This window comes from Amphiura filiformis, chromosome 17, assembly GCF_039555335.1.
Source record: "Amphiura filiformis chromosome 17, Afil_fr2py, whole genome shotgun sequence".
NCBI lineage: Eukaryota > Metazoa > Echinodermata > Ophiuroidea > Amphilepidida > Amphiuridae > Amphiura > Amphiura filiformis.
In genome coordinates this window covers 7,644,625-7,671,075 of record NC_092644.1, presented here as the reverse complement: position 1 = coordinate 7,671,075, position 26,451 = coordinate 7,644,625, and the positions used below count along the sequence as shown (strand labels likewise).

The following is a 26,451-nucleotide window of genomic DNA, read 5'->3' as shown; positions in this document are numbered from 1 at the left end:
GCCAGTGGTTTCCTATCAGAGTCTAGAATAATATTTGGTTGAATCACAACGAAATATACTTCATAGCATCTTCACCTTAAATGGTCTAATAAATTGGGTCACATCTAATGGTATCACTGGCTTCCAATCCACAAAATCTAGAATAACAGAAAGTGAGTGATTGCTCTGTTACTTCGCAACTTCTTTCCCCTATCTGCCATGGGACATCCTCATAGCTTTCATATCTCACCTTGATTATAAATTGCTGAGTATATTGGGCCTTATGATGTCTATGTTTATGTTGTCCTCTTGACTTATCCTGAGCTTATTTAATGAATGTGTTCTCCAAGCTATAGCAATAAGCTGTGGGTTGTTTACGTAGCGGAAACTCTGCAGCCGGCATGTTCGTTGTTCCATATTCCCATTATTGTATCTTTACGCAGGGGCTAGCGGTAGCAACGCGGCATTTAAAGTTATGATAGGGAGTGCACTGATTGAACACATCAAGTCTTTCTAACATAACTGTCAGCTTTTATTTCCAGAAATGGGCTGTTCCATTTAAAAACCACATTACCCTTGTGGAAGATTTTGGAAATATCTTCCACAGTGGGAGTATGAATTTCAAATGGAATTAACATATTAACAGCTCCATTTGAATTTCATACACCCTCTGAGAAAGATTCAACCTGAATCTTCCACTGAGGGAGGTGAGTTTTAAATAGAGCTGCCTAATGTGTTCATTCCATTTGAAATTCATACTCCTCTGTGGAAGATATTTCCAAAATCTTCCACAGGGGTAGTGTGGATTTTAAATGGAATAGCCCAATGTTGATCCACAGGATATAGTGGAGGAGTGCCATTGATTTGTAAACTTTGCGGCAAGAGTAGAGAGATTGGTTGGGTTGTAGCACATTAATTGGGTTTTGTGCCTATCAGCTACAAGACAAATGAAGAACGGATGTGTAGCTATGGGTCAGAGGAGGAGTTAACGGTATCCCATCATTCAATGCATTTAGAGGGTTAATGGTATGGATTAAATATATAATAAGACTCAATAGGTTGCATTTCAAGCTGTCTTGTTGCACATAGTTGGTGCACGGCCATTTACTCCCTATGTGTGACAACCACTTTTATCTAGGGCACCCTCAATTTAAGGCTTACTGATTGTATAGATGAGTTGACCTCAATGTTTATCAACAAAGGCAAGGGACTGGTATACCGATATGCTTGAGTGAACCCCATGCAACCACTGCACTGTTCAATAGCCTCATTGTGATGTGGCGTGAGTTTTAAAAACACAAGCCCTAAACAAAATATGATGCGTGCGCATACTGCCAGGCAAAAAACAAAGGAAATTGTGATGATGCGTGCACATACTGCCAGGCATTGATGTCAGAAGTCAACTCATCTATATAAGCTGTATCTATCAATTTTTATCCCAGAGATTTATTTTTATGAATGAGTGCGTAGTAAGTGCAAAATCTATGAATGTAGGTTACGTGTTATTGTATGTAGATTGTAGATAGGTACTGCTTATGTAAGATCAGTAAGTCTTGAATTGAGGGCATCCTGGATAAAATTGGTCGTTATAAATGGCCATAGGTGCAAAAATGCATTAAATATCACATATGCCTTTACGAATTTTTGTTTTCTCAGGTAAACATTAGCTTGTGTTCCTGGGATTGTGTCTTTTTTCTGAAACAGAAAACATTTGTGGTGATGAAGATTAAACAAAGTGTGAAAATCTGCTCACTTGAGAGCTTTCAGTATGTAACACTATTCCTTTTTCACTCGAATAATGGACAGGTGCATAATGCTTGTTACTGATCAGAGATTGTTGGTCCATGATGTGAAAACATTTTTGTTCATTATTAGAATAGGTTAGCATTTGAACTAATTAATTCAATCTGGTTCTTTCAAAGCAAAGTGCTCCTATTTTGTCAACATGTATAATGCTAAAACGAGTTAAGAATAAACTTGTTTCTCAAAAATCTATTCTAAGAGAATTTTGGTAAGAATTAGTCCCAAGATCAATTTATTGAAATTGACTCCTATTGTGATTCCTAATCCTTAGATAATTGCAATGCATTCTGGGTAACATATCCTTTTGATATTAAAGCATTGTTGCAGCATATTGGGAATGCTTGAAATCAACCTCTATAGCCAGAGGTGACTGGCCTTCAAAGATAAATGTAATGTTGTTGTCTTTGTGCCCATGTCCAATGTGTTTCATCAAAGGGTTGTCCGGCCTGGCGGTATAATTGTCGTACCTCGATCACACAAGTTGTCACATGAATATTGGTAGTAGGATCTGGTTAATGGAATAGTAATTAATACATTGTGTGTACCTGTAGGCAATTGAAAGGGGAAGTACATAGTACGTACCCTTATCTTGATTACACACATTGCACTTTTCAAACACATACCCTTGTATTGTATAATTATTACAATCCATAAATCTAAACACTTAATTTTAAGAAGTAGTTTGGTATACATCAAAGTAGTGCCAGCTGGAAGAACAAACAAATGGTAATTTGTATATTCAATTCAAACGCTAAACATATTGCAACTCTACGTGCCAAATATTGGGGCTGAAGATGTCCAAGAGAATAACTGGATGAAAGCTTCCTCTCGGTAAGCAATTTCAAGTTTGTGAGAAATTGAAAAGTTAAACATATTGCAACTCTAAATTTCAGCTCTAATGCTATACTCTAACACAAAGTCATTATATATATTTTCTAATGTGAAGACATAGAAAGAACAATTTCTTAGGGTTGCAGCTTACTTATCAGAATAGTAGTGTTGTGGGTTCATGTATACGTAGCACCAGCAATATTAAAAAATAAAGAAATTATACACAGAATGATCGCAAGTAGAAAGTGAATGTTTTTCTTTCTTTCTGTTCCTTAAGCTAGGATATGCCCTGGTATCTACTAAAATATTATTTCATGTACCACCACAACTCACTCTCTCATATAGTATGTGAGTAAGGAGCACCAGGGGTTGGAAAAATAACACTAGATATTTGGAGTGCTTAAGGACAAAAAATGAATGTTTTTCTGTTTCTATAAGGATATGATGATAATAATAAAAAATTATCAGCATTATTAGAGACTCAATTTGCATTACAGATACTGCCGCCTTTTACGTGAAGAGTTTAGATGCAATATTCCCAAAAGCTTCCTTGTGTACTTTTGCATTAAGTTGTTACTTAATGCACTGCCGCTTTTAATTAAAACTGGATGCAACTGTTTTCAAACACAGGCGGTGTATTACACTCTTAAGGACATCCTCTCATAATTTGAATTTTAACAAAAGATGTAAAGACCAATTAAATGAACTTTGCCAGATGTGTGATTTAAACGATGTTGAGAATAAATTTCATTTTTGTCTTGTTTATCCTGCCCATTAGGCTCAAAGAGAAACCCTCTTGCCATCACACTTCTAGCAAATTCCAAACCGCAATAAATTCTACTCGCTTTTCACAAATGTAAAAATGTCTGCTAATGTAGCCAAATTCTTGTATATTGCATTTTGTAATAAAGTCCTCCAAGGACAACACTGTATAATTTGTGTTTTTCGCCATGGGCCAGTGGCCTAAGAGTTTGTTTATTAAACCTCATCACTGAACATGTTTTTTTCAGGAAATTGTCAAATTAATGCAATGCATGCTAGCAATAGGCTTCAACATAAAATATCCAAGTTTTGAGATATATCAAGAGCTATCACAAGAGCTTCTGAACCAATACTAGTACTCAATTTAATGCGTTTTGCATGCTGATTCCAAATTGGGTCATTAAAATTTACAATTCTGAATTTTTTTATTTAAAAAAAAAAATCAAAATTTGTCGTCTGCAGTCGAGAATTTGAACTCTCTGCACGCGGGCATTAAAATGTGAAGAAATACATTTATAATGGCAAATTAATAGGAAGGAACACTAACTACATTTAGAGAATAAAGGTATTGTTTTTAACCGTTGGAGTGCATCTATCGTCTCATATAATACGGGCGACATCATTATCGCCGAGTTGTTTTACGCCAAAAAATAATGATGTCGCCCGTGTTATATGAGACGATAGATGCACGACAGCGCTAAAAACAATACCTTTATTCTCATTCTTAAACACTTCAATTCAAATAAAAATATCATAAGTATTACAAATTTTAATCAAATTAAATCCTACATTTTGCAAGGAATTTTACCTAGGGCTTAAAATCGATCAGTCCCGTTGTTGCTATGCACCTCCGATTGGTTCAAATATCGAGTACGCATATCGCGTCGATGCACACGCGCTGTTGTCCATTCAAAAAAGAAAATGCTATCATTGAACAAATATTTACAAAATAATACGAAGCAGTACATGACTTATATCACCTATTCTGCTTGAACTCTTCACATGAAGAGAATCCTAATGGAAGAATCAAAGAAACAATTATCAAATATGCTCCCAGATATCTGCTATAATTTTGTATATTTGATGTACTACAGTTCATCCAATACTATGTAACTTTACATTGGAATTGTAATGGTACAGTGACTAGCAATACAAGTAACTTCAGGGGCTGCACTAATATGTATGGTGGTCTATGTGGAGTGAAAGAGGAATTCAATAATGTGCCTTCTTTTTGATACTAAACAAGATATGTTATAATATCTATTTCTAATTACATTATTCAGTCTAATATGTGTATGTATATATACACCCTGGGTAATAATGTCAAGAATATCATGTGAATAAGTGGAGCACCAACATCAGAAGTAGCATTTGCATGAAACCAAGTCTCTTTGTTTTGCGGCATCTAGTAATCTTGTGGAAGTTTATTTGTGTTTTGTAAATGGGCAATTCCATTTAAAATCCACACTCCCCCTGTGGAAGATTTAGCTAAAGTCTTCCACAGAGGGAGTATATGTTTCAAATAGAATAGACAATTTGGTACTCACTCAAGCTGTAGAAGATATAGCTAAAGCCATAATACAAAGGGAGTATGGGTTTCAAAATGATTAACTATTCAAAAAACATACTCCCCCTGTGGAAGATATTTCCAAAATCTTCCACAGGGGTAGTGTGGATTTTAACTGAAATAGCCTAATATAGTAATTGAATAATTGCAAGAAGCAATTGATAAACATCAAAAGTAGTTATAGTATTCTCTTTTTAATACTAATAATCAAGTCTTGGTTACAAATCCCACTTATTTCTTTCCTTTCAGTTAGCTGAAGAATCAAACCATTCAATCTGTGATTAACATTCAGTATGTTGCCACCAAAGAGGGGAGGGGGAGTAGGATATAGTAATTGCAATATATAGGATAATCTTCAACCAACAAAGATTATACCCAAATAGTACAATGCCCTTTGGATACTGGATGCATAGCAAAATTATTAGGAGGTACAGTTTTTGCCATCCATGAGTAACATAAAAACTAACACACTGCGGGGCAACCCAAAAATCCAAAATACCTTGGACCGATCCAGACCGACTCAAAATGAAAGCGGATTGGATTGAAATTTTGTCATCATTTATGGATTGGGGCATATCTCATCAGGTTAGGCTGGATTGGGTGAGTTCTTGCCAAGTTGAAACAGACGGGGTTCTTTCTTTTGATTCAAGTCGGAATCAGGACCAAAATAAGTGGAATTGTGTTCACTAATTTCTTTATTCACAGTAAAATTTCACTTCTACCTCGTTGAGTCGCTCCCCTCCCGCCTGATGCTACCATTCTGTTATAAAATATATATGAATATGAGAATCAAAATGGAATCGGTCTGCCGTATTCATTTCGAGATTAATAATCAAATCTTGCGTAATTCATCAAATCATCTTGAGAAAATCCTGCAGGCACATTTTGTGTAAGCTAACACGTAAGGAATACCAGGGATTTGTTAGAGAGTGTTTGACCAAATTTATCGTCATATAATGTCAGAGTGAGTAGAGCATATACATACTCTTCATTTTGTGTATTCACAGACAAGAAGTGCCAGAGGTCGGAAAGACTATACCATACATGCGCTTTGTTAATGTAATAATGTGGAAAGATTCATGTTAAAGTATATCATATCATCCATGCAATGCATATCTCTTTCACCCTTCTGGTAAAATAAAAAACAAAAAGTGTGTGGGTGCACATATCGTCAGCCTGCTACACTAATTGCTTAAGTCATTTTTGGCAATTTTGAAAACAAGGAACAAAATTTGTTCAAGCATGCATCAGTTACGTAATCACCCTAATTATTTCGGATTATTCCCTTTCATTTGTATCATTATCAGTTGTTCTTGTGCAAAGATTGGTGAATAAATATGTTTAAACCATATTTTGTACTTTGTTCTCAAAATACACAAATTTGTACTTTGTTCTCAAAATACAAAAAAATGACTTAGGCAATTAGCGTAGCAGGCTGACAACACACTTTCCTAGTATACTTATTGGAAAGGCCATTACATCCTAAAACATATTGGGTTATTCCATTTAAAATCCACACTACCCCTGTGGAAGATTTTGGAAGTATCTTCCACAGGGGAAGTATGAATTTCAAATGGAATTAACATATTATTAGCAGCTCCATTTGAAACTCACATCTCCCTCAGGTGAAGATTCATGTTGAATCTTTCTCAGAGAATGTATGAAATTCAAATGGACTTGCTAATGTGTTCATTCCATTTGAAATTCATGCTCCCCCTGTGGAAGATATTTCTAAAATCTTCCACAGGGGTAGTGTGGATTTTAAATGGAATAGCCCATTCACATTCTGATGGGACCATGCATGTATTTATTGTTGGCCAAATTGCAGCACCAAATAAGTCATTGCCAAAATTATATAGCAATTTGTATAGATCGAGGAATAGAATAGATAGAATTTGGTATGTTATACTTATATTCTGGTTATGTTGAGGTTTGTGATATACAGTGAAAAAATTTCACTGGCCATCCAGGATTTGAACCTGGGACCTTCAGATCACAAGATAGTGAAGTTTGTATAATATGAGTATATTGTTATCCTCACTTAATACCCAAAGTTAATGAAACTTGCCTTGCCCACCATGCAGACTCTGATGATATAATGCAGAGAATACAATGAGGGTCTGAGCCTGATACTCCCAAAAAGAGTAAGAGCATAGTCCTATATATGACTCCTTGAAAAAGTAGCTTTCACCCTTTTATTATAGTTTAGAGAGTATCATGACAAATGTCCTGGGAAAGCAAGGTACATTGTACCTGATTTTAGAAGCTGCAACTTTGACAGATGTCTATAATGGTTTTGAGCTGCAAAGACCTCAAATTTGAAAACAAGAATGACCTTGGAACACATCGTATCTCCTGGAAAATAGATTCTGAATACATGACACACAGACTTGGGTAACTTTTTTTTTTAAATATCTTTCATAACTTCAGAGTTGTCATGTTACTACCTCCTACCATAGTCATAACCCTATGATCATAATCATAATCGTAACCCTAACCCCTAAACCTAACCTATCTCCAATCTAAGAGGCTTCACTGTGAATGTTGTAAAATGTAAAATATCAGGTTTTAAGTTTCCTCCATCACCTTTTAGTCATATCTTGTTTGAATTCCAATAAGGGTGTTATCTCGTATTACTATTGGATGACATCCTGAATCTACCCATCTGCATAGACATCAGGCATACATACTGGTAATGTAAGACCTAATTGATTTCTAGTTGCTCCCATTAGGTGATGTACATTAAAGAAATTATATAGGGTGTAAAGAAAGCACATGATTTCACAAGTCGGGGGCGATTGACACAAAAGTAGATAGCAAATGACATAAACACAATGGAATTCACCCCATTGGGTGCGATTTCACTGGGGAGGGGCTTGGAATTGTTTGGCAATTTTGAAAGCACTTTAAAAATGATTTCAACATCTAATCATCAAACAGCTAAGAGACCCTACAACTAAACTAAGAGATTGTGTGAAGCACAATGAAACCCTAGTTCTGTTAGGAAGAGTCGATATAAAATATCACCTAAAATTTCTTGTTTACACTAATCTTAAAAAACATTTATTTTATTTTGACCCATATTCATGTGGGAGACATTCCACTTTGTAACAGAATATTTCGTCGGCTGTATTCCATAGTGGCGTATAGTGATTTTTGGTCATTTTTTTGCAAATTGGCACATATGTTTTTAATGATGTTCTCTTTCATTTTTTCTAAGTCTCATCAGTCATAATTAGCTAATTAATTAGTAATTAATTAATTAAATGTGGCGTATAGTTACAAAGTGACATTTTTTGTATTCCATAGTGGCGTATCGACCATACGCCACTTTTTATACACATTTTATAATTATGAAATATCGGCAAAAATGCAAAACATCGTATGTCATAGTGGCGTCTGGCGATCGGACCTATACGCCACTATGGAATACTGAACGACAAAAAGTAACGCCATAGGGATTACACGGCGACCGAGGTGGCGTATGGTTAACGTAAGGTTAGGGTATTGCGTTTTGTTCATTGTCCATAGTGACGTATAGTTTTATTGTCAGTTTGCCAGCAATAGTATGTATTTATTTCTTTTGAAAAATATATAACAATAAAATCTATTTAGTTTACTACAGAAATTTCACATCATTTACAAAATATAATGAATGTCTGATATACACAACTCGATTTTAAATTGGCATTTCTTCAAACCCGATTTTCTCGAAAAGTTGTTTATTCGCGGCGCCCCACTATACGCCACTATGGAATACGGACGACGATTTTATTTAGGTTCATTGTATTTTTGATGTGTTCAGGCTCAAGACGCAGGGGGGGGGTGCGGGTGCGACACCCACCCCACCCCCAATTATGGAAAAGTATACAAAAAATTCACAGAATCGCCCCCCCCCCCCCTGGAAAAAGGTCCACTTTTTCAAAACCAGCACCCCCCCCAAATGAAATCCTGCATACGGGCCTGGATGTGTTCCCTATATACTGCTGTCCTCAAAGATACTATTCAAACCAAAATGAAACGGGATTTGAAGGAGCTTGCCTTGTTTGCCCTGCCATGATTTAATATTTTCTGAATATTCATAAATCCCTCAGCAAGCAAGTATTATTCTAAGATAGTCAAGCATACACTCTAGTAGTTTATAACCTGCAGGTATCCCATTTATATTCCCGTAGACCAGGAAATCACAGTAATGCAAAAACCTGTCACAAGAATAACTCAGTACCGTTGCTTTGATTCTCGACTGACACCGTAGCTTTGTACATTGATCATTGCCCGGCGTTAAATTCAATTGGTGTTAGCCCAGAGCAGTAAACCAGACCAAACAGCAACGTATTAGCCGGCAACCTGGTGAAGTGCTATTATAACAAGGCATAACAGATACTTAGCATGGTGTATGTAGGTCATTTTGCCGTAAATTTTTACCTAAGGAGCTGTTTTAACCTCATTGATGAGGATGGCTCAACGGATATTTACATTTGTAAATTTGTTTTTAAGACACTTGGAAGTTGTTTGCCCTGATTATGACTAGCCAGTAGGGACAATTTAAAGAGTGTTGACTATATGACTCTAGAATATGTTATATTTTTATTATCCTGAATTTTGAATGGCAACATTTGTGAATAAACAAAATGTGCCAGTCGTCTCCTGCATAATGAATTCCAAAACTGGTTCAAACCATCAGAAATCAATGTAGTATTTAGAGTATGAAAAATCTCTTGGAATTGAAGTCAAAGAATTATGCAAATTTATTTTATTCAAAAGATAACTTGCCACAATAAAAATAACAGAATCTAAAATCAGCATGGTTTGATCAAAATGTCATTCCGAAAGTTGTATAAAATAAATAAATATATTTTATGGTCGTAGCAGTTGCAGCGATTTAGTCTTATTGGTTATGCACAAGTACAACATTTTTAAGACCCCTTCCCCAAACTTAACAGCCTTATTGGTGTTGCATAATTATTCATAGAGTGGGTTATCCTCTGTTCTTCCATAAGGCTGTGTTCAGCGTGAATGTTGGGAAATATTATCAGGTTTTAAGTTGCCTCCACCACCCTGCAGTCTTTGCTTGTTTGAATTCCATTAAGGGTGTTATCTCATATTACTATTGGATGACATCCTGAATCTACCCATCTGCATAGACATCAGGCATGCATACTGGTGATGTAAGACCTAATTGATTTCTAGTCTCTCCCATTAGGTGGTGTACATTAAAGAAATTATATAGGGTGTAAAGAAAGCACAAGATTTCACAAGTCGGGGGCGATTGACACAAAAGTAGATAGCAAATGACATAAACACAGTGGCATTCACCCCATTGGGTGCGATCTCCCTGGGGTGGGGCTTGGAATTGTCTGGCAATTTTGAAAGCACTTTAAAAATGATTTCAACATCTTAACATCAAACAGCTATTAAAGAGACCCTACAACTAAGAGATTGTGTGAAGCCCAATGAAGCCCTAGTTGTGCAAATGCAGTCAAGTTAGCTCAATCGATAAGGGATTCGACTATGGTGAGAGAGGTTACGGGTTCTAACCCTGGCGGTGGCTTAGTATGCTCTCGTGGAAAAGTTGAGTCAGCTTGTCTAGGGTGTGCGTTCTTGAAGCTGCAAAGTCCCTGAGTTGTTGTTAAATGATTTATGGAATGATGTGGGGCTGCAGTGGTAAGTGACAACCTGTAAAGTGTGCTGAGGCTTAATGCTTGTGGATCAATATCTAGGCGTTGTGTGCGTAGCGCACTATAAATCACTGTGCTTTTTTTAGTTGAGTTAGGGAGAGTGGATATAAAATATCACTTAAGATTTCTTGTTTACACTAATCTTAAAAAACATTTATATTATTTTGACCCATATTCATGTGGGAGACATTCCACTTTGTAACAAAATAATTTATGTAGGTTTATTGTATTTTTGATGTGTTCAGGCCCGTACGCAGGGGGTGCCCCCCACAATTATGGAAAAGTATACAAAAAATTCACAGAATCGCCCCCCCTGGAAAAAGGTCCACTTTTTCAAAACCAGCACCCCCCCCCAAATGAAATCCTGTGTACGGGCCTGGATGTGTTCCCTATATACTGCTGTCCTCAAAGATACTATTCAAACCAAAATGAAACGGGATTTGAAGGAGCTTGCCTTGTTTGCCCTGCCATGATTTAATATTTTCTGAATATTCATAAATCCCTCAGCAAGCAAGTATTATTCTAAGATAGTCAAGCATACACTCTAGTAGTTTATAACCTGCAGGTATCCCATTTATATTCCCGTAGACCAGGAAATCACAGTAATGCAAAAAACCTGTCACAAGAATAACTACCGTTGCTTTGATTCTCGACTGACACCGTAGCTTTGTACATTGATCATTGCCCGGCGTTAAATTCAATTGGTGTTAGCCCAGAGCCGTAAACCAGACCAAACAGAAATGTATTAGCCGGCAACCTGGTGAAGTACTATTATAACAAGGCATAACAGATACTTAGCATGGTGTATGTAGGTCATTTTGCCGTCAATTTTTACCTAAGGAGCTGTTTTAACCTCATTGATGAGGATGGTTTAACGGATATTTACATTTGTAAAATTTGTTTTTAAGACACTTGGAAGTTGTTTGCCCTGATTATGACTAGCCAGTAGGGACAATTTAAAGAGTGTATGTTGAATATATGACTCTAATGAATTATGTTATATTTTTACTTGAATTTTGAATGGCAACATTTGTGAATAAACAAAATGTGCAACTCGAATCCTGCATAATGAATTCCAAAACTGCTTCAAACCATCAGAAATCAATGTTGTATTTAGAGTATGAAAAAATCTCTTGTAAATGAAGTCAAAGAATTATGCAAGTTATTATTCAAAAGATAACTTGCCACAATAAAAATAACAGAATCTAGAATCAGTATGGTTTGATCAAAATGTCATTCAGCATGTTCAGAAAGTTGTATAAAATAAATAAATATATTTTATGGTCGTAGTAGTTATAGCGATTTAGTCTTATTGGTTATGCACAAGTACAACATTTTTAAGACCCCTTCTCCAAACTTAACAGCCTTATTGGTGTTGCATAATTATTCATAGAGTGGGCTATCCTTTGTTCTTCTATAAGGCAGTGTTCAGCGTGAATGTTGGGAAATATTATCAGGTTTTAAGTTGCCTCCACCACCCTGCAGTCTTTGCTTGTTTGAATTCCAATAAGGGTGTTATCTCATATTACTATTGGATGACATCCTGAATCTACCCACTTGCATAGACATCAGGCATGCATACTGGTAATGTAAGACCTAATTGATTTCTAGCCTCTCCTATTAGGTGGTGCACATGAAAGAAATTATATAGGGTATAAAGAAAGGAGTATATATTTTAATAAAAGCAATGCTGAATGGAAGTTGCCATTCTAGTTGAAAAAGGTTAGTCTTTGGGTGGCAGATCCGAGAAAAAATAAGGGGTCTTCGGAGGACAAAGCATGGGTTTATACACCAATATGGGGCCTTTGGTTGACAGCAAAGCTGAAAAATATAGCTTGATTATGGTTCTGGGTGTGTACAGATCTGCATTCGTCCCCGAATGATGCTAAATTTATACAGCATTTCTGGAGTGTTCTATTGTAACATGATAAGTTGGCTTACCAAGTCTTGTTGTGTGATTAATTTGCATTATTTGTTGTCTTATGTGAAGTAAAGTGTGCTGAGGCTTGTGGATCAACGTCTAGGCATTGTGCCTGTGCGCAGCGCACTATAAATCACTGCGCTTCACTGCGCTTATGATAAAAGATGGTAAGTTAGTTAATGGTGGCCCTTATTAATTGACCATTTTGTTCCATATAACCATTCCATTGGGGTATTCCAGTTGAAATGCACACTACCCCTGTGGAAGATTTTGGAAATATCTGCCACGGGGGGGGGGGATGTTTTTTTAATGTAATTGGTCAGGGTTAATCACTTTGAAACCCATACTCCCTCTGTATTATGGCTTTACCTATATCTTCCACAACTAGAGTGAGTATTTTAAATAGAAGTTACCCAACTTGCTATTCTATTCAAAGTTGCTACTCCCTCTGTGAAAGACTTTAGCTAAATCTTCCACAGGGGTAGTGTGGACTTTAAATAGAACAGCCCATTTTAAGTTGACATTTGCTATTTTCTTATGAGCAATATAATTTGTTATATTTATTTTACTTAATGTTGATTATGGAAATAAATTGAACTGAAATGAATTAATGAAACTTCATCAAATGGATTCCAGTATCAAATTGCCTAATTTCTACCATCATGAATGCATTGACTTTACATCTCCATTTTTAGATCTGTAAATTTTACCTTAGTTCAACCACATGATGGTCTATGTAACTTTGCTAGTACCATCTATTGATTCTGGGTTCCCTTGGTGCAGCTCAATCAGTTTGCATTGTAATATATAAAAGTCTGGGTGGCGGTGTGTGTTCCGGGTAATGTTTCTAAATCCACAATCAGTGCCCAATTGTTGACCATAGTGGCAAGCGGAATTTGTATGAAGGTATAGGTTTGCACTTCAAAAGTGTAGGAGAAACACTTCGATGAGAAAGCATATGGGATATAGGACCCAGTTCTGATGATGGACACATTTTCCAATATCTAGATAAAACTACAATTTTTATGAGTATCGGGTGGATTTTGTGAAAATTTGCACTTGTGAGATACACTCTCAGAGGAAACAACACTTTTCCCACAGTATCTGCTATGTTACTATGTCCCCATGAGAACTACCTGCTGATTGGCCGAAATGAATATTGTGTCCAATTTTGAACCAATCAAGGAGGGTATATTAACAAGATCATCTGCAAATTTTGACCATAAATAGTTTAAAGCCTAGTCATAATTGGCAATTGAAATGAGCATTTTTAGTTATCAACCAATCAGAAATGCTGTTAGATGACCAGTAGTGTCCAGGGTGTTAACATTTTGTAATAATAACATCTGCTGTGTTGTTTTCATTTTAACTTTTTATTATTTTTCCAGGCAAAATTTGTAAAGTGCACAAGTGAATAATTTGTCAACACTTGTGCCTAGAATTAGTGGCAGTTCTTTGAATATACTTGAAAATCATTTTGACAAAGATTCTGACAACAAATAAGCAAATGACTAAACAAAGTGTGATGGAAAACAATGCAACTAAACTTGAATCATAGGTTTGCTTGCATATTATACGCTGATGAAGGCATTGATTATAGGTTCACTTGCATGTGGCCCAATCAGTTTGATGTGTAATATAAGGTCAGGGTGGCGGTGTGTGTTCCGGGTAATGTTTCAAAATCCACAGTCTGTGCCCAATTGTTGACCATAGTGCCATGTGGAATTTGTATGTAGGTATAGGTTTGCACTTCAAAAGTGTAAGAGAAACACTTCGATTGGAACACATAAAAGGATATGGGATATAGTTTGACAATTTTCAAGTTTACATTACCCCCATTATAAGCTATTATGTTTGGTGTCATAAGTTTGGAAAATTTGTACTTCAGAGTGGTACTTACACAGGGAAACAATATTCTGGTTGAGGACGGATTTATGCTTGTGAAACAACATCAATATTGCGGCGTCTGGTTGAGTACAATATTAGTCCAAAATCACTTTTCTATGCCACACCAACAGACAATAAAATAATATAGAAATGTCTACTAATTTTAGAATCATAAATTATCATGGAAAACAATATAATTAATTTTACAATAGGCTTGACTGCATAGTATAAATTGGGCTGTTCCAGTTGAAACCCACATTACCCCTGTGGAAGATTTTGGAAATATCTTCCACAGGAATATCAATTTTCAAATGTAATTGGTCAGAGTTAATCATTTTGAAACCCATACTCCATCTGTATTATAGCTTTACTTATATCCTCCAAAACTGGGCGAGTATTTCAAATGGAAGTTCCCCAACTGTCTATTCTATTCAAAACTCATACTCCCTCTGTGGACGACTTTAGCTAAATCTTCCACAGGGGTAGTGTGGATTTTAAATGGAATAGCCCATTGAAGAAGTCATTTGTTGTCTCTCATAAAGGCATTGATATGAACTATATATATTTTGTTTTAATATTCCCTTTTATGTTTCTTACATTACAGGGCACGGGCAAATACTATGCCAGAGGAGAACATAATGAGTAGAAGGCGAGAGTATAAGGTAATGTTTATTGCTTGCAGGGAATTTCCCATTTAGGGATTCCCCTTTTCTTGATAAAAGCAACCTTTTTATTATAGATAGAAAACATTTCATACTCAGATTTTATCCGTGATTGCTACTATTGATTTTTCAATGCTATCTCAGCAGATCTAAAAAATAATTTCATATTATGTAATGTTTTGGAAACGTAGCATCCCTGTTTCAGTGAGACAAGTCAATAGAGATGTCCTAAAGCAGTTATCTATATATAAGTGAATAACATCATGATCTACATATCATCTGGTGGTATTCTGTTATAGAAATGAACACAATATGTATATAGCTTGCATGCTTTTATACTATATATTATTATGTGTTATTCAAATGTTTTTTGCTTGACAAATCCATTGAAAAAGTACTCATGACTTACACTTTTGCTGTCTGTGCTGATGGCTTGATCAAAACTGGCTTGGTCCACTGCTTCTCCCTCGAAACAAACTTCTTCTTGTTGAAAATTCCCGGAAGTGAAGTACATTTTTGTTTTCAGCAGTGGATCATAAAATTGAGAGAAACAAGACATTCATCATGCTGAAAACAAAAACATTGTCGCTGCCTGGAAATGTCAACAAGAAAAGCAGTGGACCAACTCACTTGTGATCAAAACGTCAGCATAGAGGATAAAATCTTGAAGTCGTGGGTACTTTTTCAAGGGATTTGTCAAGCAAAAAATGTTTGAATTATTTTATCTATAATCCTTCAAATGCATCTATTATTATCTGTTCTCTTTGGTTTGAGGTTTATTGAAGAAAAATTAAGAATTTGAGGCAAAGATGATTTTCTGATGCTTATATGCTGTTTAAGCACAAATGGTATGTCTAAAATGTGATTGACTCCTTAATCAAATTAAATGTTTACTAATTAATTTATGAGGTTTATACCAGAATGAAATGTAATGTTACCCCAAGTTTCTTAAAATTTAACTTAGGTAAAAAGATGTCATCAGGATCACACAACTAATTTATGAGGTTTATACCAGAATGAAATGTAAAATTTAACTAACTTGAAGATCATTTCAAAATTTATATTTCTGTAACTATTTTAAATCACCCATATGTGATTTTTCTGTATTCACTGTACTCACTTTCCTTAATTTCATCTTCAATAAAATTTCATGCCATTTAGCTTTAAGGGGTACTACACCCTGTGATAAATTTGTGACTATTTTTTGCATTTTTCTCAAAAATAATAACACACTGGTAACAAAAGTTATGTATATTATTGGGGCAAGGAATCCAATTACTACACTGAAATTTCAGTGACTCAAGATAAGCGGTTCCTTATATATGATAGGGAATGAGGTACATCCTAGCGGTACCTTATTTCGTATCATAAAAAACAAACCGCTTGCCTTGGGTCACTGAAATTCAGTGTAGTAATTGAATTCCTTGCCCCAATAACAAACATAACTTTTGTTACCAGTGTGCGATAAGTTTTTGAGAAAAATGTAAAAATAGACACAAATTTATCGAGGGGTTTAGTACCCCCTTAAATGTGTATAATTTACAGATATTATACGTGTATTTAGGCTTCTCATATCACAGCTTCTTTACAAAGTAGATTTTAGTGCTTTTTATTTACACACCTGCTATTATAAATTCACAAGAGATATAGCTGCCCACACACACATATAAATTTATATATATATATATATCTAAATATCTATATAATTATGTCTGCCCATGTATATACAATAAGCCAAAAAAGAAACTTACAATTTTTCAGAAGATCATATCTTAAAATCCTGAGCATCAAAATAAACCAAAATTACACACAGGATTACTCCAATACTCTACTTTAAACACATGTCAGTAACCAAGCAATTGTGCAACTGACACAACAGTAAAATGTACTGACATTGAACAGCTTCCTGGACAATATTCACAGCCCAATAATGGGCAAATAGCACAGTGCATTTTGCTGTTGTGTCAGTTGGACAACTGCTTGGTTACTGACATGTGTTTAGAGTAGAGTATTGAAGTAATCCTGTGTGTAATTTTGGTTCATTTTGATGCACAGAATTTTAAGATATGACCTTGTGAAAAATTATAAGTTTCTTTTTTGGCTTATTGTATTATTACATCAACACTAGCTTTAGGATACAACTGAATTCAAAAAACAAAACACATGGTATAAATGCCAACATTTTTATGTCAAAATATTGTATGACCATAATTTTGCTTTAATTTGTTAGATTTACAAAGTTATTTTCATTCCAAATGATGCAAAAATTAACTTAACTAAAAATGAGTGTTGCAAATAGGCAGAATTGAGAAAAGTGATGTCAACTTTAAGGTCATTTTTCATCATGATGATGACATTATAGTAGTGGCTCAACCACCAGGTGTTGATGCAATGGGTGGTTGCCAAACAGTCAGTTGTGTTTTGAAGCTACTCCCTCAATTTCACCTCCAATATATTGGATATATAAACTGAAATTGTGCATGCTTTGTATTAAGAGCATTAATCATCAAGATTTAGGGAGTGGTCATCGTCAATGAGCAAACTGATCATATTAGGATAAATGTACCCTAAATCCTTGATAACTAATGTTCTGTTGTTCTATTTTATGTATCTTTTGTCTTCCACAGTTCAATTATATTTAGTCTATACACATTACACTTGCTTCTTTATCACATTATCACATGATTATTAATGATGAACATAGGCAATTATGAAATATGAAGATATATTTTTGAACAAAATAGCTTGCGTAGTCCAGTGGCAAAACTGGAGACTGGTTCAAACCCTGCTGAGTCCTGATTTTTCTGCTCTCTCAATTTATTATATGTCAGTTTGCCAAAGCTTCATAAAGTCATTTAAATCATAATTTCTTGCACTTGCATTATTTTTTTCCAATCCTCGCATATATTAATTTTGTATGGGATTGTCTTACAACTTGCCAGGCTGAAGCATATAGGCCACCTCCATTCTTCATTATAAAATAGTTTATTTCTTTATTTCTTTCCAAGAAGCAGCAAATTTGGAAATTGAAATTTGACAAAAATCTGCTTTAAGCTAAATTTGCTTTCAATGCTTTGCTACATTAATTAAAATTCACAATTTAGCCATTTTTGGAATAATATCTGACATTTAAATTAATATGCAGGTAGCTAAGCTAATATGGCAAGCAATTAATGCACAATATAGATGAGTAATTTTAACCTTATATATTTTGTATCCTAAAAACATAAACAACATTGTTTATAAAAAAATATGAAGTACCAAATGTACTTATGTATATGTAATAAAGAAGCAGATGTAAATGATAGAACTACTTTGCACACAAGACTACATGTAGCAGCGCAATAAATGTTCACCAGTCCTGTATTCCTTATTTATAAATAATTATTTATAAATTCTTGATAGAGAAAACTGGTGGTTGCCATTATGGCTGGGTGCCAGTATGTCTAGCACAGTGAGTGATCTTCCTGTACTTTTCAATGGTAAGGCAGTTGACTTTAGCAACTTGTCGCTCAAAATTTGATGTTGTTTTACTGAATAAAAACCATTATAAAATGAATGGTGCTCAATAACTTTTCTCTCAAATTAGTTTGTCATAACATACGTAAGTTACAGGATCCCCCAATCTTCAGATTTTTTTGCAGCAGTCATTTTTGTGAAAATTCATGATTACCGACTTTTTGTTTTCCTATTCATTTGTATGAAGTGAATGTTTATCTAGGTACTTGTTGCTGATACAATGTTGTGTAATGGCTGCCCCCATGAACCCCATTGTGAATTTATAAATTTGCATTTATAAATAAGGAATACAGAACTGCTCACAAGCTTCTCATTTCACCTGGGTGGAGTGATAGTATCAGAAATTCTTGTGTGCTAAGTATAGAATATACTCACTAGTTATGTATATATCACTATAGTTTGTTTTCCAATATATTTTGTTGCTCACTATATATATATATCCAATGCCACTTTATACCACACTTTTAGCCAATGAACAGTACACCTATGGCTGGAAATAAGGTAACACTTTTACACTGCACCGTGCTTATGAATATTCATTTGCATCATGACATGCTGCAACTGCATTGGCTGAAAATTTTTTATTTGCATTATTCATTAATGCATGCAAGGGGATGTGAGCAAGATTTTTGATCTGCATGCAGATATTTTGGTGGATTAAGAATTGAATTTATATTTTTAATATTATCTCTTTATCTAGCTCTCTCATATAGATTACCTGTAACTATTACAGTAGTTTATACTAACTTTTCTTATAATTCAAATAAATGAATGGAAGTAATTACGCTCCTTAATTTGGAAGACAAAAGATCAAAACCAAAAACACACAAATTAAACTTTTTATGATATTATATAATGGTTTGAAAGTTATAAAGTAATGATTGTATGCATTTAAATTGAATGAACTTCTAGATTAAGAATGGAACAAGGATTTTAATCGTTTCACTTCTGGATCTAGATTTAAAGCAGCTTGTAAGATTGTAGTGGGAACCACTAACTGTTAAGGAATTGTAACTTTCTTGCAGAGTGGTATCCCAGCAAACACACAAACGTTTCTGAAACATTTTGAACAAGTTATATTTTGGGGTTTGGCTTATGTAAAAATGTTTTTTAAAACAACATTAAATGTCAGGTTACATAAAGGTCATGGAAACATCTTGAATAAAATGTTTTCAAAATGTTATTGTAAAATATATTTTGCAAATACTTTTGCCAAATATTTTGTCAACACATAAATTACACTCTATGTTAGAATATTTGCAGTAGGTTATCAAAAATGTTTTTGAATGTTATGAAAACAGTTTATATCCTTTGTATACCTTTTGTATAACCCGACATTTAAACATTTTCTGGCAACCTTTTCTAACCGCTGGCGAATGATGTCGAAAACGTTTTGTGTTTGCTTGGATTTTCTCATATAGGAGCACGAATAATTATCTGAAAATTAGCAATTATGCTTGGAGTCCTCATCCCTCTCCCACTGGATGACCTACCACTTTAGTCTAAACAATGTTTTATGCTGTAAGTGCCTTTTGGGTCATCTTTTCAGTCATCGGTAACAGAAAAAGATAAAAGACTGTTAAAGCACTATAAAAAAGTAGATAATAGACTATTATCTAATATGGTTATTGCAAACATAATTGGCATGTGCATGATTAAAAATGTTAATGAACTGTTTTTAAAATCAAGAATAATGTTAACAGAATGTAGAACTAAAACTTTTCTAGCACTTTCTAAACCTATCTTTGTCAGTCATTTGTATGTTTTTTTAAAATATTGATATACACGTAAGTGGTCAAGTAAATGCAACTACAATTATAGATTAGTTAATATTACTACATTACAATAATTCTCGAAATGAACTCATCTTTCTCTACTCATGTAACTAATTGGTATGCGTAATTTGATTAATGTTGACTTAAGATGTTGAAAGTTAGTTATCATGATTTGTCATTTAAACAGGTTATGTACCCCTAATCCATCTCTTTGTTGATTAAAGAGTTTAACTTCAATACTACTAACTGTTTGCTCACCCAGAATGTTTTTGCTAGTTTGACAAGCATCTTCAGCAGATGGTGATGCTGTGAAACTATCATCTACAATCGGGACATTCCTTTCTGACAATGATGAAGGAAGTCATAGAAGAGACTATCACCAGGTCCCAGCATCACCATCTGCTGAAGACGCTAGTCAAGCTTACGAAAATATGTTGTGTTGAAGTTTAATCTCTTTAATCAATCTATTTACCGCTATAACTGTATGAATATCCACTCGTACATCTCTTTGTTGTTTGATAACCCTTAAAAACTGGCAAATTAATATCGGAGTTGCAGAAAAGTGTACTTTTAAACAGCTTGTAAGGAATGTTATGCAAAAGTTGCCCACTATCCTTAAAAACCTTGGCATTGTGATAACCCTAACTCCTTCACAATTAGGGTGAAATAAATGCAACCAACAGATTGAAACTCTTGAATCATTGTGCATGTATGTGAGATGATCGAATGGAATCTTCAGTAGACAGTAAGGGCATGAAAAAGAACCTATTGCACTTCATAAATCTGAATTATGCTTGTAATAACATAAGTCCAAAATGGCTTCAGTAACAAGCGGTACTTTGCTATCTTCAGTAGACAGCAAGTTATATTCAAAAGATCTGACCACAGACCCATTATCAAATCTAATGGATTTTCTTGGTTATCTTCAGTAGACAGCAAATTATGTTAAAAAGATCTTACCACAGACCCATTGTCAAATCTAATGAATTTTCTTGGCTATCTTCAGTAGACAGCAAGTTATATTCAAAAGATCTCACCACAGACCCATTATCAAATCTAATGGATTTTCTTGGCTATTTTCTTGATAGACAGCAAATTATGTTAAAAAGATCTTACCACACACCCATTATCAAATCTAATGGTTGTTCTTGGCTGTCTTCAGTAGACAGCAAATTATGTTCAAAAGATCTCACCACACACCCATTATCAGTTCTACTGGATGTTCTTTGCTATCTTCAGTAGACAGCAAATTATGTTAAAAAGATCTCACCACAGACCCATTATCAAATCTAATGGATGTTTTTTGCTATCTTCAGTAGACAGCAAATTATATTCAAAAGATCTCACCACAGACCCATTATCAGTTCTACTGGATGTTTTTTTGCGTTACGTTTTATGTATTACCTGAGTAACAAAATTATCAAAAAGCATATTGTACATCAGAATAATTAAAAGAACCCAAGATTTTAAATAATCTTCTTGATCCAATCTTATAATTTGAGACCGAATTAAAAAAACTAGTTTGTGTACAACCAACCATGCCATGCCTTTGCCCTGACATCAAATGTAATTCAATCTTAGATTAAAGTGTACATCATTTATCTATAGGCTATTGGCTGTTTGTTAATTTGACAAGTGTAAGGTGGAAATTGCAAATCATTTTAAAATCCTGCATCTTACAAAGTCAATAGCATAATCATTCTGTATCTCTCCCCTGGTCCAACCCCAGGCCATGTTGCCTCACAGTAAAGTGTTATGAAAAAGCCTGAAACTACCATCCCTGACCATGGTATGTTTCCCTATATTTTTCCTGCTGTTTTTCTTACTCATAATTATAATGATCAAAACAGGCATGCATGTTACTCGTTAGGCAAGTTTGATACTGGTTAAATAAGTTGAAAGGAAATTATGTCAGGGGTAAAGAAGTCAAGGCATTTGAATTACCCTTTGACATACAAAATATATTTCAGGGTTTCAACTGAGAGACATGCTGATCATAATGTATTGATTTAAACAATAATAATATTTGACTATACAATCTAGGCAACTTGACTTATGTTTTTGAGTGGAAAATTTTCATGTTCGATCCAGAACGCATCATCAGCCCTACTGACCTTCTGGCGGTAAAAGTTCATTGAAACAAGTTCATAAATTTTTTGACTGATTGAGCAATTATGAAATATCATATAAGATTGTCATGCTACATTAATATACCAATCAATCAGGTGTTTTGGAATTGCTTTTTTACCGATGCAATAATGATGATCAGCGAGGCAAGCTATTTATTAAGTTTATTTCTTCTAAAGATAAACATAATGATGATGATCAGCAAGGCATGCCATTTATTAAGTATATTTCTTCTAAAGATAAACAAATTAATCAAGGACAAAGTTGAATACCATTAGATCATATTCGTGTTCTTCATTTATTTCCCTTTGATCCAAACATGCTGTATTTCATTTTATCCAGTTTTGGCTGGATTTTAAAATGCAAATGAATGAATGCAAATGAAAGCTGTTAATGCAGATTTTACAAATCCTCTATATTTGACGTGTCATGTCAAAAACAGACACTTTTGGGCAGGTTATCAAATTTTGAGGTTTTTACATATCTTAAATATAGAGATATTTTGCTCCACAACGCCATTTTCCCCAATGAAACCGGACATTCCTAAGCGAAGATATTGAGTTCGTAAGTTATGGTATTATAAAATTGGAAATTGAGATATCGGCCTTTAAAAATTTTGTTAACAATGTTAAGAGTAGTAATTACCTTGAAAAATGTCTCCAAAAATACAAGATGCCAGTTATATACCGGTCTGAAACTATCAGACAATATCTTTAACATTAATAACATCACAAATTCGCAACAAACCCAAATTGTAAAAAAATCACCCCGGGCAGATTTTTGGCTTTTTCTCCATTTACGATCCTGCCCAAAAGTGTCTGCTTTTGACGTGACACGTCACATATAGTTAAGTATGTTGTTTGTTAATGCATCACAAGTAAGGCTTATCAGATAATTTGACAATGACAAAATTTGATTTTCAACATTAAATTTTTGCCATTCTGTGAGCTGCAATTACAACTTGCATGACCTTTAACCCTTACAAGACAAATGAATTTCCTCCCCTCCTGAAATGAGTATCCTTCTCCTTCTGATGAATGAACAAATATCATAATAAATTAAAAATGCATATTTGAAGGCAAAATTAAGAAATGCTGTTTGAAAAAATTTGCTCTTTGATGTCACACATCCTTTTCCTGCATTGTAAACCTATCCCATGATGATTGAAATTAATAAATAGGCTATTCCATTTAAAATCCACACTATACCCCTGTGGAAGATTTTGGAAATGTCTTCCAGAGAGAGTATGAATTTCAAATGGAATGAACACATAGGCACCTCCATTTGAAACTCACCCTCCCTCTGTGGAAGATTCAGGTTGAATCTTTCTCATAGGGTGTATGAAATTCAAATGGAGCTACCAAATGTTCATTCCATTTGAAATTCATACTCCCTGTGGAAGATATTTCCAAAATCTTTCACAGGGTAGTGTAGATTTCAAATGGAATGGCCCATTGTAAACTTATCCCATGATGATTTGAATGAATGAATGAATGAATGAATGAAATGCAATGTTGACTATTACATTAAATCAACCAGTGTGAATGCACTGCAACTTATTTTACTGAAATATTGTACTTTAAAGTTTTAAAACTTTGAATAAAGTTTGTGTAGTTCGTATAAAAAAAAAACTCATTGTAAGGCAGACTGATTGAAAACATTAAGACATATCCCTCTGTTTCCCACACAGTGGCATAGCCAGGACTTTTTCAGAGGGGGTGGGCAATTAGGCAACTTTCAAGGGGGACATTTTTTCCAAAAATGGGCAAAAAAAGTACAAAAAAGGCCTAAAATCTTAAATATTAGGGTGGCCACTGGCCAGCCATTCCACATGGAGGCAAAAGTTATCACAGGGGAAAGTTTCCCCTGGCAATGCCACTGACCCCACAGTATCTGCTTTTTTATTTATTAGTAGATAAGATACTTCGTTTTTATTACAGGAACAGACTGATTCAAAAGCACAATAAAGACCTAAGCGCAAGAAGACCATGAGTCCACTTGGCCCCTTAACATGTATTCACTAAAGTTGCGTATAGTTTCTTAGGGTAATGTTTAATACATGTTCCAGGGTGAAAACATGGAAGGCTATGAAAGATTTGTTTTGACCCCTGAACATGTATAAAACATACCAAACTATATAAAACTATGCGCAACTTTAGTGGATACATGTTGAGGGGCCAAGTGACTTACGGTCTTCTTGCGTTCAAGCCTCCTCAGTGAAAAAAATTAGATTTGCTATATTGCATTATACTCCAGTTTACTTGCAATTCTAATGCATATTTTTCATTTCTTTTCCCCTCTTATTGCTTTCCATCTTGTGTTACTACGCCTTGTGTGGATCAACAGGAAACAATGTCAAGAATCGGACGATCGGCTGTCAAGGCAGCCTGCCAAACACCGGAACAATTGCGCGTGCAGCGGCAACGCCAGCTGCTGCAGAAGATCCGGCAGAACTTATCCGAAGCTCGCACCGATACCGGTGCCACGTATGAGACTTCGGACACCCTCCTCAAAATGCAAGAGGAACTAATGAAACGCATGGAAGCAGAAGGGAAGATGAATCAACCTGGTAAGTCGGATGAGGAGATAGAGGACGAATGCACAAAAAGTGCCAGTGAGACTCTTGTTCAGATGAAAGAGGCACTATCGACGAAAAGACAACAGCAGACGGCGGAACAGCAGCGAGCGCGCCTTGCCTCGGCTCCAGCTGCACCTGTAGAAAGTAGGCACACATTGCCTTCCACTTCCATTCAAACTGAGAGGAGTCTAAAAGCAACTTCAGGAGTTCATATGGCCGTGGCTGAGGTCCACGCAGTACAAGATGCGGACGACTAAAGATATGTGAACTTTTGTATTCTCATAACTCAGGTCAGAGTTCAGTGGTCTTAATAATGCGCAAGTAATGGAACCTTGCATTTAGAATATTTTGGGTACTAGTAAGAGTGCCCAGAAATGAATGGTTCTTCAGGTCATGGGCTTCAGATATGTGTATCACTGGAACTCTGGCTGGAGGATGAAGAATGGTGGTAAAACATTGATATCTAAACACTACTCTTATCACAGTGGTTATATGCATAACTCTTAAATTTACAACAAAAATTTAGATCAATATTCTTATTTGTATTTAATGCAATTCCGAAAAATATAACAAGGGGCAAGTCCTTTGTTTCAGATATTTTTAGTGAAATTCTGTCCAAAAAAAGTGGCAATATAAAGAAGTCGGCAAGTGATATTACATTTCCGGACATTAATTACTGTGATCAGAGGGTTTTGATATTTTGGTTATGAACCTTATTTAGCTTATATTCTAAGTCCCACAATGCAGTTTACAACTATGTTATGAAAATTGAATAAAATGTCATTTGCATAAAGGTATTAATATAATGTACTTCATTAAGGGCTGGAGTATGAGCGTTTGGACAGTATTTATTTTGGGACATTAGAGCACATCAGACATATCGATTGCATTCTGAATCGGAAGAATGTCATTCTGATATCAAATAATTTTGTTTTTGGAATTGCAATTTAATACACATTTTATGGCAAATCATTAAAATTGATATTTTTGATATTTAACAGTACTCGAAGTAAACTTTATAAATCTGATGATTTATACTTAAAGTGTATGTAGGTGGGATGAAATGCCGACGATCAATTAAAAATTTTGACCTTTAGTATTGAAAATATGGATTTTGTTACCAAAAAAAAAAAAAAAATTAGGTCTTTTTGGGAAAAAAATCTATATCTTCAATATGAAAGGTCAAAATTTTCAATTGACCGTCGGCTTTTTTCCTCCCTGCTACATACACTTTAAAATATATCATTAGATTTATATAATTTACTTCGAGGACTGTTATATATCAAAAATTTGAAAAATATCACATTTTTATAATTTGTCATAAAATTTGTATTATATTGTGATTTTCAAAAAATGAAAATT

General features: G+C 34.8%; 1 protein-coding gene across 6 annotated transcripts in view; it reads left to right on the top strand.

Moving 5' to 3' along the window:
• Positions 1-25,597, top strand: part of LOC140136885 (uncharacterized) — a 426,783-nt gene extending 401,186 nt beyond the window's left edge. For 3 of the 6 annotated variants that reach the window (XM_072158502.1, XM_072158501.1, XM_072158505.1), the window contains exons 2-4: positions 15,033-15,090; positions 19,078-19,110; positions 24,858-25,597. In XM_072158502.1, the coding sequence (XP_072014603.1) occupies positions 15,033-15,090; positions 19,078-19,110; positions 24,858-25,346 (580 nt within the window). In that variant the 3' untranslated portion in view covers positions 25,347-25,597. The remainder of the gene's footprint in view (positions 1-15,032; positions 15,091-19,077; positions 19,111-24,857) is intronic. The other 3 variants (XM_072158504.1, XM_072158503.1, XM_072158507.1) reach the window with 1 other exon arrangement.
• Positions 25,598-26,451: the final 854 nt, after the last annotated feature.